The following is a 17781-nucleotide window of genomic DNA, read 5'->3' as shown; positions in this document are numbered from 1 at the left end:
AGTGGTTTTAAGACATTGAGCTTCAAGGTTTTTGCAAAAAGTGGGATTTTAGGAGCAAGTCAAATGCAAAGAACCACATAATTCTAAAAAAAGAAAAGATTCTCCAACTTGGAATTATAAGGTTCTATATTGCAAAACATTAATTGAAGCAATAATTTTCAAGAAACACAAACAGTATACTTATAATTTGTTTTTAAACATAAAATTAGTGTTGTAACAATGTGTCGGCATTTATGGCAAAGAAAAAAAAAACACTTTCTATGGTATTTATTTCATATTTTAGGATGTATACGTATATTAAATATATAAGTTAAACATAAAATGCAGTGCTAAATATTTTGTCCAGTGCAGATGTTAATTTTAGGTAGGAATATGGTGGGTAATTAAACACTACTGTGACGAGTGGGACGGGTGGAGTAAATTATAATGAGCGACACCTGCACCACTCACCAGTCTCCAGTTCTATGGAGAAGCTCTGGAACGATAAAAGGAGTGATGAAAGTGTTAGAAGACAGAGAACCAGGCCTGGATCTTATGTTGTTGTTTTATGTGGCAGTCATCCATGAGGGGCTGCTGTTTTTACTTTAGTTTTGTGTTTATTTATTAAAGTTTTATGTTTAAATGTTCGCCGGTTCCCACTTCCCCCTTCCCCCTTCCTGATATACGAACTATAACTTTAACAATAAACTGTATTATCCAAAATGAGTCTAACATCAAAATTAGAAGTTTATTAAACTTTAAATAAATTAAATTCCATTCAATTTTATTATGTTGAAGTTTATTTCACTTCGAAACATTCATTCACAGATTTGTGCTCCTTTGTCTTCACACACAGACTAAACTTACTAGAGAAGTGTGAAGTGTGACATACTGTAATATACCTCTGTAAATAAATACAATATAAATGTATGTCTTGCACAATTTAATCCCCTTTGATTGTAACATGAACCAGGCACGTGCACAGGTAGGGCTCAACCTGTGCAGAGCACATGCCCTTTTTGCCCTTACACTCCGAAGTGCCCTTTTTTTGGTAGTGTTTTTTTTTTATTTTTTTTTTTATCAATGCTATTGGTCACCCTTTACGTCTGTCTGTCTGTTTTACAAATATTTAGCAAATGAAAGTTCTTAAAACGAGCTTGTGTAAATCTTATTCGATCCTCAAGCTGTCAGTAAGCTGATAACTCCGCCCCCTCTATATTCATTGAATCAACTGAAGTTCCACAGCAGCCTGCCAGCCGCACAGTAGACAACAGCGGAGCTGAACAAAGTTTTGCGAAGGGTAAATAAATATCTTGTTGTTTGAATAAGTACTACTAAACACTACGTCTATAAAGGCTCATATTTTATTTATTTGATGTCTGACTGACTCACTGACTGAGACATGTGGGACGTCGCCTGAGAGAGAGAGAGCGAGAGCGAGAGAGAGAGAGAGGGCTAGCATTTTGCCATCTAGTCATAGCCACAGCCAACATTTAAATAGCCTGTGCAGATAGTAGCATTTCATCTTTTATAAAATGCGATTTAGGCCAAATGCATTTTACCACAGGAAAAACTGAGCGCTCCGTCTATATAGCTAACGTTACAAAAACTAGTTTGTAACCTGTAGATGAAAATGTAATGTGATGCCGGTGTTCTGTCGATTTGTCATACGCTGTCAGATTTTCGGTGTAGTAGCAGTCGATTCTGTTCCCCTCGGAATGTCTGTTCCCCTTAACGCAAACATACTACAATTGTTGCGTAGTTGCCGAGTTACTATACGTACGATCAGAACTAGCGTGCGCAAGAAGCGTGACTGGATGTACGGCAAGTCAAATAGTTCAAAATACCGTCCTAAATCTTAAACTTGAAAATAAATTTAGGACGAGAGGTTTTTCAACTTGAAATGTAAAAATATAAGACAAAAATAACGGAACAACTGCAAGATGAATAATAATAAAAAAGAACATAAACGGGAGTGTGAGAATCATTTTACTATGCTGCAGTGTAGCAAGAAATTTGTCATTTTTTGCATTCCTTAAATCCAGGTGTGTTTGGTGTGTTTGCATGCGGGAATGTTGCCAAATCCGCGGAATTTAGGCTACTTTGGGAAAATGTTTGATTCACTATTTGGTTGGGTTTATTACACGGACCTGGCAACCCGAGGGGAAACAGACATTCCGAGGGGAACAGAATCGACTGCTGCAGCGGCAGGCGCCGTCGCCGTTTTAATGACGGGCAAAAAAAAAATCACATTTGCACACATTCACTGGTCAAAAACTATATATTGATAAGTAATACAACACCATATAATTTGTTTTTACTATCGAAAAATCATAACAGGTGCGCCCCCGCGCTGTTTCGTACCTCGTCACCTTGATAACATATATTTCTAAGAAATTTTCTTCTTTGATTTATGATTGCTGATACACTTAATTCATTAACATTTAGGCTAATCATGTTATGGTATATTCTCCGCTCGTCCTGACATGTATAAAATGTAGTAAAACATGGTTTACGACAGTAATGTAGTAGTAACTAAAAAAAAAATTACAATAGATCTCTGTGTAATCTTTATATTTTATCATGCAGAATGTAATTCATGATTCATTCCAAAGCTTCATTTATTTGATCCAAAATACAGCAAAAACAGTAATATTGTGTAATATTTTTTTACAATTTTAAATAACTGTTTTCTATTTGAATATATTTTCAAATGTAATTTATTTTTCTGATCAAAGCTGAATTTTCAGCATGATTACTCCAGTTCAGTACTCTTCAGTGTCACGTGATCCTTCAGAAATGTTTTTCAATGCAACTGTACTTTTCACACTATTTTTATTTATTTTTTCATTGCTGACTTATTTTAGGGAAAGTGTAGTTAATAAGAGACCTTTAAGAGACCAACATCCCTGGTCCACCAAAGTATCAAATTTTTGCCAGGTAGGCTGATACATGTTGGATATGTTATAGTAACGGTATGGCTATAGTTTCTTATAATCTGGAATTGAGTTGTACCGTAGTGTTGGACATAATTACTTAAATTATATTTCAAAAAAGTTTGTCAAAAATACTTGACTCATTGCTCACCTTCCCCTCTTCTCAATGTCATTCATAATCATGTTAACCAAATAATACAAATTAGCTTATAAAACCAAACAGAATAGCTAAAAAAGAGAATATATATATAATTGATATAAAAAAATGGAGGGGGTGCCCTTTTTCGGTTTCAGCACATGCCCCTCAAAAGGTCTGTGCACGGCCCTGACATGAACGTTCCCTTGGAACTGCAATCATGTCGGAATTTCATGTTATGTCCGCTTCACAGTGGACTTACGGTCGAATAAGACAACGTTTGAATGCTACCTGAAAAAGAGACATCGCTACTAAAGTGAAAGTGTTGACTGGTGTCACTATCGCGTCAACCCGCCGGCGAATATCTCACCAAATTCAGGGGATCCCTTCAGCTCAAGGAGCCCTCTTAAATGCCACCCTCCGCACGTCGGTATCCCCCCGGGACTGATAGATTGGTCAGTGCCGGGCCGCAAATTTAACCACCCATAACGTAACCTTGGTTCTCTGAGATACAGAACAAGTACTGCGTATGGGGGAAAAGCTCCTTTTTTCCTCAATACTGAAGCCTTTTTTCAATAACGCAGTACAGGGCTCACTGAGAGGGCCTGCAAATCGCCAACACACTTGACCAATGCTAGAGCAAGTAACAGAGCGGTTTTGAGCGTTAGGAGCAGCATGAGGTCTTGGTGAGCGCCGCCTCAGCGTGGGGTTTACCCAGGCAGAAGACGCACTCACCATGGCCGTCATCGTCATGCAGATAGGGCTGGGAATCAATTCCAAAAAGAATAGATTACGAGGTGTTGGGTATCGAGAGTCGATTCCAAAGGTTGGAATCGATTCCATCAAGGGGAATCGACTCCTCATTCACAGTCTTTTTCAGTTTCAGTTTTTTTGCATACAGTAATTGCTCTGCAGTAAAGCCATTCAAGCCAGTTCAATTTTTGCAGATATTTGTTTTATGCCTACAGTAAGGGGTTGGCAGATCAATCCTAATATCGATAGTATCAATACCAACATTGGTATTGGTACAGCCAGCTAGATGAGATTGATACTTTAGGTTAAGTTTCTCTCTTCTATGCTTAGTACATTGCTCCCGCTTCAGCAAAGAGTAGAAATGTTTGTGTTTATATATGCCGCTCTTTTCACAAATCTTATGCACACATTGCTCCTCCTCTCCTTTTCCTGCTCACGTGACCCAGTGGCGCCAAACAAAAGCAGACCCTTTTGGCTGCAGTAATGAGAGATGGAATGTCAGATGAAACCACTACTATGGCGACAACACTTACACAACTAATGCAAATACATAAAAAAAAAACAAGAAAAAGCGAACTCTGAGCTACAAAAAAAAAAAAAAAAAAAAGGGAGAAGAGGGAAATAGATATACAATACAATAAAACTATACAATAACTAAAACTATAACTGGAAATAAATTAATAAAATATAGAAAAAATACAAATAAAAACCAAAAACAATATTAATAAAAACTAAAATAAATAAAAACTAATCCAAAATATTAATAAAAACATGTGAAACAGTACATTAATGATACTAAATAACACTGATGTACAGTATATATGTATCTGTTTACACTGTCTCAGTCTTTCTGACACTTTCTGACACTTTCTACATTGACAATAAAAAAAAAAAAAACAATGCATAGATATAAGTTCTAGAATCCAGATCACATCATATTAAATGTTATATGAAATGAGTGTCTGATCATATATAAAAGGTCATGTGAAAAATCATTTTGAGCAGAAAATCAGAATTAGGCATTTGCGGTGTTAACGCTGAGGAAAAAATAGAAAAAATGAAGAAGCGATTTTCCTGTTCCTTGTTCTGTCATCGTTCCTTTACCATTTAATTGAAGAAAGGATATAAAATGACAGCATTAGAATGAGAAAGGAAAATCCAAGAAGGACAATAGAAACCAGGAAGTGAGGGTGAGATAAGACAGCAGGTCCTACTAAAACCACGCACAGCGTGTATGTGTCGGAGAGAGAGAGAGAGAGAGGTGTGTGGCCCGGTGTTTGTGTGTGTGGATGTGTCTGTGATTAAAACAGGATTGTGTCTGGTCTCTGCGAGTCCCCGGGGAGCCACTGGTCTCACGGCAGGCTGTCACTGAACTGAATTTTAAAGGCAAAGACTTGTTTAATCCCTGTGGCCCTGGTACACCTCCCACTGTGTAAAACTCTTTTCTCCGTCGCCACTCGCCTTACTTCCATCGCTTTTGTTCTGAACTGCACAGCTCTCATTCTGTAGCAGCATGTTACTGATCTGCAGCTTTTCTTTAATGCCTTGGACTTATAATAGCCCTATTTACAAGAGATACAGAACACACAAAGGGGATCTGCTGCCAGAACACAATTCTTTATCAGTCGATTTTATGAGCGAGACATTAGGCACTTTTACATGTATTTGAAACAAAGGGCTCCTGTGAGCAGATTGGGAACTCTTTTATTTCATTTGTCTGTATCTTAAAATTTTGAACAAATGAAAGAAATATCTGTGAACAAACTTTATTAACCAAATTTTATCAAAAGAAATATCTGTTAACAAACTTTATTAACCAAATTTTATCAAACACATACTGAAATTCCCAAGCACTATCATAATATAATTGTTTTTTTTTTTTTTTTTTTTTTTGCAATGCAATGTTTTTCCACATGGTATCATAGTTACATCATGTTTTTTGTACATTTAACATAGTAATACTATGTATTTTGTACATTTAAAATTGTAATGTCATGTGTGGATTTTATTTTACAATAATGCTATGCTTTTGTACATTTAAAATGGTAATACTGTATTTTTGTAAATATTCTATGAACATATCATGTTTTTGGAAATGGAATCCTGGTAATAACATGTACAGAGAAAACACTAGCACAAAGAACATTAATTTCTTATATACATTTTAGATAATATGTTAATAATAACAAAATCCTACATAGACAAATAAATAAACTTTCAAAATGCATAGAAACAAACAAGCAATAAAATTAAAGGGGTCATATGACGTTGCTAAAAATAACATTTTGTGTATTTGGCATGATGAAATGTGTTTATGTGGTTTAAGGTTCCAAAACACATTATTTTCCACATACTGTACATTATTGTTGCTTGTCTATGCACCGCTTTTCTGAAACGCATTGATTTTTACAAAGCTCATCGTTCTGAAAAGCAAAGTGTATGCAGATTGTCCAGTGCTCTGTGATTGGCCAAATACCTCAAGCGTGTGATGGAGATGTTATGCCCCTTACCATACAGTGATGCCGTGTCCTGCTGCGATGAGACAAAAAAACAAGCGAGGCATTTGCTGCATCCAGTGGGGACATAATTACTGATTATAAAGACTTATACTGTCTTTTTCCACACTGCATATTGCGCCGCATAAACAAAACCATGTCTGCATTTGTGATCGGAGGAACAACAAACAACAAGCGCTACTCTACACTGCTCAAAACTCGTGTTTGAATCATCATTGGCAAATTCTTTAAATATGAAAATGTACTTACAGGCTTTGAGTCAGAAGTGCCAGACTTTCCTTGCAAAGTTGGAATTGCCCTTCTTTATAGAAACAGCATTTGTGCACAGCATCGTAGGCTACAAAAAGTCCTCCATAAAATGTGCTGCAGACATCTGAATATTTGATTTTAACTTTTCTGGAACAGTGTTGTAAATACAACTTAACCACTGATTTCTAGTCCTGTCCTCTTTTGGAAGGCCTAAAAAAGTATTTTCGCTTTCACAACGAAACACACAGCATCTCCACAACATGGCAGCGTCTGCAACAATACTACAGCGAGAATCAAAAATAAAGCCTTTTTTCTTTGCGAACAGTTTCTTTCTTTCTTTTGTGAACATTTGGGTGGTGTTATGCAAGTCTTCCCACATCATGACATAGACATGTGGGGACGTGTTTAAATGAGGCATTTTAGGAGGGTGTGGACAAGTCTTAACTTTTATAAAGGATATCTCTTTGGGTTTGAGACTTTAGTCTTTGCAATTTCAGGGATCTTATCTATGCCCGAACAGCCTATAACACTCCAAATAGAAAGGAAAACTTTAAATTGCATCATATGACCCCTTTAAATCACAGCCAAGATGGTTAGAAGATGTAACATGTTATTCACATAACCATTATTAGCATAGAAGCACCATTCCTCTAAGCATCTCCAGGGCTAAGATTCGTGTACATATATAGTATAGAGTTTTTGGCAGTGCCTAGATTTCTCATTCTTTTATCATGCTCTCTGCTCTAACCTTTTCATTTTAATCCTGAGCAATAAATTAATGTTACTCATTCTGCCATGCAGTGAGACCACCATCATTTTTCACATCTTTTACTTTCTCTTCAGTAAGCATCAATTAACCCCATTTTCCATGCCGCTAGCAGGACTGTCCATTTAAAGATACATTGAAAAGCAGATGCCTTTATTAACTTAATTAGGTTTCCAAGAAGACACAAACTGCCTTTGATTGCACTGTAATTCAGTGAGAAATAGAAATTAAATGTTTGGGGAAACATGAATGCACTTGTCAATTTCTAAAAACGAAGTGTCTAAGTGAACTGCACAGCTAAACTGTGGCTTTTAGGAACAGGAAACAGCTGATGTGTGAGGAAGGTTTTTAGGATTTAAAACAGTCTTTGGCTTTCACTATTACAGCTATCACTTGCTTTTGCATCTTCAAACAACATCAGCTTAGCTTTTATTTGTAATTAACAAAGCCAAGACGTAGATAAGCCCTGTTAGTGTATTTTTAGGATGTGCAGTAAATATTTTTCTTTCTTTCTTTCTTTCTTTCTTTCTTTCTTTCTTTCTTTCTTTCTTTCTTTCTGTAAAGAAATGCTACAGAGAACTTTATTTCACAGTGTTCTTATTAGACATTTTACATGCACTTACTATAGAAAATAAGAGTACTATACTATAGTATAACAGTAAATTCTGCATAATACCAAGAAAGTAACCCTAAAATAAGTACGTTGTTTATTAATATTACTCAGGTTTTTTTTTTTTTTTTTTTTTTTTTTTATAATTGCACTGTAACAACGACACCTCAAAAAATAAATAAATAAATAAATAAAAAACCATTAGGCATAGGCATAGGTGAAAACCAAATACCAAAGAAAAGACTATAATTTAGCTGTCTACATTTCAGAACTTCTTGGAAGTGCCCATATAACGAAGTGCCACAAAATGATGTCTAGGTAGGCGACTATGATAAACTGAAACAAACTTTACCCAAACATTTTTGGCTCAATCCATGTACCACAATGCAGCTGGAATGCTGGGAAAATATAAGAATACGACTGGAGAGGGTAGAGAAAGGAAGGCGGGATTTTGTTGACTCTCACCTTTGATGAAGAGGTGTCACATTCCTGACAGATCCATCCATAGCCAGTTTGTTTGGGTGACTTCTTCAGGGGAGGGTCCAGACAGCCGAAGTGGTAACAGAGCCGACACTCATCACACCTATGAGGAAAACGGGCAGCATATTAGCAGTGAGAATACATTAAAATGCAGCTGCAGTGCCGGCGCACACTCACACACATGCAGTCTTCTTATATACCCTGCCAAGAGGCCAGTATGGCCCTAACCAGGCAGGTATGATAGATAGTGACAGAGCCATTTGCTGTCAGGTAACAGATGCTTAATAGATTCAAAACACATTGGCACACAACCTCTCACACGGCCTTGTACAGCCATCATAAAACACGCTGCTCGATTGGTCCTGCTGAAATGAGTTTCAGCTCATCCTGCCGATAAATCTCTGTAAGAATTTTATTCCAGAGTCAAGGTGTCAAGAAAGACACTGAGATTCTGTCCTTAGTTATAGGTCTGCTCAACAGCCATCTCCAGGTATCCGATTTTACATAAACTGTAAAAGACCTCCATCTTGCTTCTATTATTACGCTATTCAGCAGCCGTACAAAGAGCTGTACTGGATATTGCTACTCAAAACAAAATGCAACATCCTCAGAAGAATTTGGGGCTATTGTGTTATATTACATGATGAGTACTTTTATTCTGCAAGGACACATTTAAAAAAAAAAAAAAAAAAAAAAAAAAAAAGCCAAGGTCCATATATAAAAAACTTTTATAATAGTATAAAAGTTCTATTTCATGAAGGAAGTTCTTTTCATCAAATAATGAAACAGTCTACAAAAATAAGCAGCACCAACAAATGCATCTTTTTATTACTTTTTGAATTAATTAATGAATTAACATGCTGAAATGACAGCTGTCAAAACACATTAACTATATCTCCATTCATAAGACTATTGTAAGAAACACACAGTGCATTAAGTTCTCATTTAACATTCATAAGGTGTATCTTCGGAGGACCCAGGTGCCCTTCACCCTGCAGTCCATGCTCTCCTCTCCTTCCTGGCCATAATTAAGTAATTATGTTGTAATCAATATAGAAGATTCAGATTTGGCAATGTAAATCAGATAAAGCAGATAAGAGCCGGGGAGGTCAACAGGCCCAATGCCCATTCCCAATCCTCGTCTCCATTACGGGACAGGGGACGCGGCGGTCTTATCAGCGAGCGCACAGGATGAGGCGATAAAAAAAGACAGGAACAGGTGCCATATTTTTCTTTGTTTTCTGCCAGGTGAACGAGTGGGAACACTGAGACTTTTGTGGAGGCAGGGTTATTCTTGGTGTCACTGAATGTGATGCTGTGCGACATGGAAGCCCTTTTCAAACTCAGGCCCATCACAGTCTTCAAATGCTAATTAAAGGACTGGATGAGGATGCGGCTCAGTGCTAATGAGCAAAGAGACTCATGCCGAATACACATGCACACCTTCTGTCAACACCGGACGACTATAACACAGCATATTGTACAGCACATTAGTGTAGTTTTCTGGTCATTAGTACTGCATATCACTGAGAAAATGCAAAAAAGGTCAAATGCACTCTGCTTTATTAGGCTCATTTATTAAGGAAATATGATGGCAGAAACACCAAAAACTAGCACATATTGATGTTCAAAAGGTTTACATGCCATTTAGAGTCTGACTGAAGATCAAAAGGACAACAATGATGCTTTCTGCTCATATCCACACAACACATTTCACACTGTGTCTGATCAAGCAACCAAATAAACTTCTCAAGTCCAAAGAGAGCAAATGGGAATGAGTCAACTTTCACCTGCGGTTATTATAACAACCCTGATATGTATATATATATATATATATATATATATATATATATATATATATATATATATATATATATATATATAATAAATCCTAATCCTAAAAACACAAAACACTGGTCTGTTAAATGCCAGTTGCATAAGAAAAAAATAAATAAAAGCGTGTAAATTTGCCTTAAACACACACTTCATCAGTTCATCCAACATGAGACTGTAGCAGCAGTAGATTCACAAGCTCATTTAAAGATGCACATTGCTTGTCCCTCAGCATGCGCCATTTCTTCATGTTTCTAATCCATATATTTATTGTGACAGAGCAATGAGAAAATGGCTTGCCCGCGGCGACAGACTGTCAACTCAAAGCTGCCTCCGTTAAACGATCCTCCTCTGAAGAGATTGAGAGTGGGTAAAGGGTGAAAAATATCCTGCTATGGAAAGATTCCCAAATTTTTGCCCATATCCAAACAAATGCCCTTGTGTTTTATTAATTTGTCCATAAAGAGCTGTTAAATGAGCCAGACAGCTAACATGAAGTAGTCTTGCATAAGACTGTATGAAGCATTTGGGTTTTAAGCATAATATATATATATTAATCTAATAACCTATTCTAATCTAGATCTGTTAAATAATTTTTCTTCCTATTAAAGAGTTCAAAATATGTATTAGTGGCATAGTTTGCCACAAGAAGTAATTTTTACTCATCAATCAATAAAATAAATAATACAAATAAATAAATAAAGCAAGAAAAAATATATTGAGGAACTTGCAATGATGTAAATGGGAATGATTTACAGTGTATTATAATTTATATATTATTTTAAATATATTTTTAACTATAAAATACATGTAAACCTACACACACACACACACACAACTACTGAAAAAAAAAAATTACTACATTCAGTTTTTACACCATTTACATGCTTACAGGGTTGCAAAACAATGTAAACATACTGTTTGTATCTTGTGACTGTACTATTGGCTATTTCTTTTGGATCAGTCCCATTCACTTCCATTGCAAGTGACTGGTTGTAGCCCAAGTGTCTCGTTATTTCCCTTTTTTATTTTTTAAACAAAGGAGGTTCAAGTGGATATGAATTTTGGTGCTAATAAACTGTATGCCTCAAATGCTCCCCATTACGCTTAACTTGCATTTAATACTTTTTAAAAGAAAATCATTAAAGCAACACGAGTAACAATTATCCTGAAAGTTTTACTGCAATATTATCAAGGTTAAAAAACAAACAAGAGACAGACAATGAAATCAAAGAGCAAGATGACAACTACAATTACAAACGTAACCACAAATGCACATTCTTTTGTGAGGCCAGGACACCAGTACAAACCCAGAGTGGTGCTCTCAAACACACACACACACACACACACACACATAGAGGGGCTGAGCAGGCATATCTGCACAGGAAGGGGAATTTAAATCACCTCCAGGCTTCCTTGTGAAAAGAAGACAAATGACCAGGAGTGCGTGTGTGCTACTCTAATGAGCACGCGGCTATTGTTGCACACAGTTGCCGATTGATTTCATATGAATCCCTCGCTCAGGCAAATAAAGAAATAGTGAAAGACTCCTCTGGCTTTCTGCGGGGGGAAAGTTTAGGACCTGCGGCAGCCACGGGAGGCTTGCGTTTTATTAGCGGAGCACGACCCAATTCGCCATTTAGTTCTTTAATTACTTTGCCTTAATGAACCTTTTGTAGCATTTGCTGTGTATCACGGTTTAACATCTTTGAATTAAAACACTGCTCAGTGATGCAAACCCAGGCAGACAGACGGCCCAGTGATTAATTAGAATTCAAATTGACAATGGCCAATCATCATAGGCGGTTCAACAGGAAGTAACCTTTCAAAATGAATATATATATACTTTCAATGTCTTTTTCATTTGCAGCAGAATAAAGAAATACATTAGTAAGTCTTTGTGTGGACTGAGAACAAATCTACTATATTTATATACTTTCTAATATCGCTTCTTTGGGTTTTGGTTGCATTTTGTACATTTTGTGTTGGCATCTTGTTCCAGCAGAAAACTGTTTGACAGTGGATCATAACCTGACATTCAATTGCAGTTCTTTCCTGATGGATCAAGAACAGCAGGAACACAACAATGCTAAATGCAAATAAACTATAGTTAAATTATAATTAGATTATAATCTTATGAAGAGTTTGGTTCTAAAATGCAATAAATCCATTTGGACTAATTTGAGTAAAAATGTGTTTTCATTTCCAAGAAAGTGGCAAAGATGAAAACCACTATTTTTTGTTTCAAACTTTCATATATATATATATATATATATATATATATATATATATATATATATATATATATATATATATATACAGTATTGTTCAAAATAATAGCAGTACAATGTGACTAACCAGAATAATCAAGGTTTTTAGTATATTTTTTATTGCTACGTGGCAAACAAGTTACCAGTAGGTTCAGTAGATTGTCAGAAAACAAACAAGACCCAGCATTCATGATATGCACGCTCTTAAGGCTGTGCAATTGGGCAATTAGTTGAAAGGGGTGTGTTCAAAAAAATAGCAGTGTCTACCTTTGACTGTACAAACTCAAAACTATTTTGTACAAACATTTTTTTTTTTCTGGGATTTAGCAATCCTGTGAAACACTAAACTAATATTTAGTTGTATGACCACAGTTTTTTAAAACTGCTTGACATCTGTGTGGCATGGAGTCAACCAACTTGTGGCACCTCTCAGCTGTTATTCCACTCCATGATTCTTTAACAACATTCCACAATTCATTCACATTTCTTGGTTTTGCTTCAGAAACAGCATTTTTGATATCACCCCACAAGTTCTCAATTGGATTAAGGTCTGGATATTGGGCTGGCCACTCCATAACATTAATTTTGTTGGTTTGGAACCAAGACTTTGCCCGTTTACTAGTGTGTTTTGGGTCATTGTCTTGTTGAAACAACCATTTCAAGGGCATGTCCTCTTCAGCATAGGGCAACATGACCTCTTCAAGTATTTTAACATATGCAAACTGATCCATGATCCCTGGTATGCGATAAATAGGCCCAACACCATAGTAGGAGAAACATGCCCATATCATGATGCTTGCACCTCCATGCTTCACTGTCTTCACTGTGTACTGTGGCTTGAATTCAGAGTTTGGGGGTCGTCTCACAAACTGCCTGTGGCCATTGGATCCAAAAAGAACAATTTTACTCTCATCAGTCCACAAAATGTTCCTCCATTTCTCTTTAGGCCAGTTGATGTGTTCTTTGGCAAATTGTAACCTCTTCTGCACATGCCTTTTTTTTAACAGAGGGACTTTGCGGGGGATTCTTGAAAATAGATTAGCTTCACACAGACGTCTTCTAACTGTCACAGTACTTACAGGTAACTCCAGACTGTCTTTGATCATCCTAGAGGTGATCATTGGCTGAGCCTTTGCCATTCTGGTTATTCTTCTATCCATTTTGATGGTTGTCTTCCGTTTTCTTCCACGTCTCTCTGGTTTTGCTCTCCATTTTAAGGCATTGGAGATCATTTTAGCTGAACAGCCTATCATGTTTTGCACCTCTTTATAGGTTTTCCCCTCTCTAATCAACTTTTTAATCAAAGTACGCTGTTCTTCTGAACAATGTCTTGAACGACCCATTTTCCTCAGCTTTCAAATGCATGTTCAACAAGTGTTGGCTTCATCCTTAAATAGGGGCCACCTGATTCACACCTGTTTCTTCACAAAATTGATGACCTCAGTGATTGAATGCCACACTGCTATTTTTTTGAACACACCCCTTTCAACTAATTCAACTAATTGCCCAATTGCACAGCCTTAAGAGCGTGCATATCATGAATGCTGGGTCTCATTTGTTTTCTGACAATCTACTGAACCTACTGGTAACTTGTTTGCCACGTAGCAATAAAAAAATATACGAAAAACCTTTATTATTCTGGTTAGTCACATTGTACTGCTATTATTTTGAACAATACTGTATATATATATATATATATATATATATATATATATATATATATATATATATATATATATATTAGTGCTGTCAATCGGTTAAAAAAAATTAACTAATTAATCGCACAATTTTTTTAAATTAATCGCGATTAATCGCAATTAAAAGACTGAAACTTTTTGAATATGTAAATGTAAAATGTAAATAATTCATGTAAACTCAAGACAAAGAAACTATTTAAATTCAAAATATGATTGTTTATTGGAATTTTTGTTTAACTTGTAACACAGATTTTCTCATGTAAACAACATACCTGCAATAAACCATCAATATCCTCCAAATTAACTGTTGGCTTGAAAGCCATATTTATTACAGAAATAAAAACACAGGCATGTAAGTACCATTTGAATTTCAAAACAATCAATGCCAATAAAAAACAAAAATGATTTCCACGTTGAATTCTAAGTGGACTGCAAAAAAATTCCAAAGTATAGTCATTGCCAGTGCTTTAAGTGGGCCAGTAGGCACCAGTACTCAGTACCGCCACTTCCAAATATAGCTCTTGAGCGTACCGCCACCTCTCCGTGCGCCCAGAACGTGCTTGTAGCATACCGGTACGCTCATTTGGACATCTGTTTTAATAGAGGTTTTAATCTTTTTGCCGATTATCAGAGCGCCCTTCACAATGCAAGCTTCCTAATTCATCCCACCCAGAGCAGAAACTACATTACCCATTCACCCTTAAGTTATACAAGTGAATAGCGCATGTGTCGCTTTTCCCACTGTTAAGTGTCAACAACTCAACGTGGCCGGAGAAGGTGTGTGAAACTCGTTGTGAGTTATACTAAAGCAAAATCTTGAGTATTTATTGTCTGATAAACATTAAAAACTGTCTGCGGAGGTTGAGTCGTCCTGCAGCCCCCGCTGGCTGTTCATTGGCTGCAGCATCTTTTTTCTAAGTTCTAAAAAAATACCGTAGACGGCAAGGCACAAATTTAGATATTCATTTATCTAATTAATCTATAGCCTATGCACAAAGACAATATGATCTTTTTGTCCCCTTTTTGTTTTAAAGCTTGATGGAGAGAGAGTGCAAGTTGCTGCAGCTGAGGAGGACAGTGATGCACGCGTACAGGAGTGATTGACAGTTCGCGGCACTGTGTACAAAAAATACTCCGCTACACAATTATTTCGTTATTTTCGTTTAAGCTTATTAACGTTAGCGTTACAGAAAGGTCTGATTTACGCACTGTTACAGTCATTGTTTTTTTTTTTTTTTTTTAAACAATGACATTTGAGTTCATGATTTTAATGTTGCTGTTTCTTGTGGCAGACTAAATGATGAGTAATGTTTCTTGTGGCAGACTGAAGAGTAATCCGGCAGAGTTTTATACTGAAACTTTCCGTCTAAAAGTCCTTCCTTGGTCTTATCCATATTTCTTTGCACGTTGAACACACATAGGCCACAACTGGAAATAAAAAAAACTGCAACCGCGTTAATTGCGTTATTTTTTTTAACGCGTTAAATATTTCAAATTAATCGAATGCGTTAACGTGCTAATTTTGACAGCACTAATATATATATATATATATATATATATATATATATATATATATATATATATATATATATATATATATATATAGCATCTTTAGGTTATAATAACATAAAAATAAATCTATTCCAGGTTTTGATTTTCAAAGATTTATTACACAATTTTTTATTTTCCCCCCCAAAATGCAATTAACCCATACCTTTTTCAATGCAATAAATCCATTGAATCAATATGAAAGTTATTTTTAATTTTTAAACTGATGAAAATACACAACAATGTTGGTGTTTTGGAACCAAATTCTTCATGAATCGTATTTAAGACAGAACATTTTATAGGATTAGAGAGAGGGAAATGATTTCCCATAAAATTATCTAAAGCAAAAATTATTACAATACTTTTATTCCAAAAGGATGCATTAAAAATATCAAAGTGACAGTATAAAGACCTAAATAAAGACTTAAATATCTGTTTTTAAATGAAGACAGAATGTAAAGACTCATATTTATGTTAACATATAAACACACACACATATATACCAGTACTATGTTGAGTTGCTATTTGATGTTCAACATAAAATCTTCAAAGCCAGTTGAGAATCACTGATTTGGGATTTGAAATGAATGGATAATAGAAAGCCAGCATGATTCTTCTACAGCAGAGAAGTGATCAAATTCTACTTTGTACTTCCGAATGAAAGTCTTGTGCTGTACTAATAACAAAGCACCACTCCACTAGCACTATGTGAGAAGTTTCTGAAGAGTCTCTGCTCCATGAGGTGACGCGACATCCCCATTCCTGCAACACGCAGGCGCCAACATCTATCTGCTCCGCACACTGCCCTTCTGGACCCTGTCACAAAGTCCTTGATGTTATCAAAGCAATTTGGGCCTGCTTTAATCATTGGGAAAATTGAGCTGCTCGTTTCTCTCCTCCTCCGATCTCGGACAGAATCCAATCACTCATAAGAGAGTCTATTGATTGATGTAATCTCATTGGGATGTGAGGTGAGGGGAAAAGCACGATTGATTGCTTTTGTCTGTGACACATGTTGCTCTGGGCTAGCGATGCGTATCCTCTTTCATCTACGGTTTAATCTCTGAGAGGAGTTCTTAGAGACCCCCTGGCATGCTCAGCCACCCTCCCTCGTCATCTCGCTGGTTTCTCGGTGCAGGCTGAAAGCCCGGTGGCTCTGTTGCTTGATCTCTTCTCATCCGAACACTAAGAACTCTATTTCAGCCCGACGCTCCATTTAAAGACTGATCCGGTCAGCCAGGTTCAGGGCAGGGGCATTCGTCTACACAGCCCGGTGATTGGAGAGATAACACAAGACAACTCCATTTAATCAAAGGATGTTTTAACACCATAATGTACGATTCTAAATCTCCCTGGATAAAGCAAAGAGGACATATTTTAGTTAAATTGGCTCTCGGCTGCAGTTTTACAGACCGTTATTAATGCAATCATCTTGCAAAGATATGGGCAATCACCAACATCAGAATAATTCTTGGAATATTTAGGCCCAATTGGAAAAGAGATAGCGAAGGGGCACAACAGAAAAATCACTCTGGAGATGAATATCAGTTCTCATTAAATGATAGCGTGGCCTTGTTTGAGAGGATCAGAATAAACTGATCAGTCCTGAACTACAGACATTCGCCAAAATATAAAAGCAGGATAAAATGCAAATTGTTAAACATTAGAGTCTAAAGCAGATTAGCTCTTGCTATTTATTATTTGATGGAATAAACTAACAAGTTTACAGAAATATTTGGAAGTTAAAGGGATTAAAGTAAATGAAGCAGGTTTCACTGGAAGCCAGTAAAACAAAGTTAACAGTAAATACCATTCAAATGTTTGGATTTATTTTAAGATTACATTTTTATTTATTTAAAGAAAATTACACGTTTATTCAGGAAGAATGCAATTAAATTTATCAAAAGTGACTGTAAAGTATGATTTCTGAAAGATTATGTAAGGTATCTGGAATAAATTATAACAATAAACAAACATATTTTCAAATGGAAAACAGTTATTTAAATTG

At 36.1% G+C, this 17781-nt stretch overlaps 1 protein-coding gene across 1 annotated transcript in view; it reads right to left on the bottom strand.

The window, feature by feature from the left end:
• Positions 1-17781, bottom strand: part of LOC127935610 (PHD finger protein 14) — an 87213-nt gene that overhangs the window by 17549 nt on the left and 51883 nt on the right. The window contains exon 17 of the mRNA XM_052533680.1: positions 8411-8528. Coding sequence (XP_052389640.1) covers positions 8411-8528 — 118 coding nt within the window. The remainder of the gene's footprint in view (positions 1-8410; positions 8529-17781) is intronic.

Source organism: Carassius gibelio, chromosome A19, assembly GCF_023724105.1.
Source record: "Carassius gibelio isolate Cgi1373 ecotype wild population from Czech Republic chromosome A19, carGib1.2-hapl.c, whole genome shotgun sequence".
Classification (NCBI taxonomy): domain Eukaryota; kingdom Metazoa; phylum Chordata; class Actinopteri; order Cypriniformes; family Cyprinidae; genus Carassius; species Carassius gibelio.
This window is presented reverse-complemented; position numbering and strand designations above follow the sequence as displayed.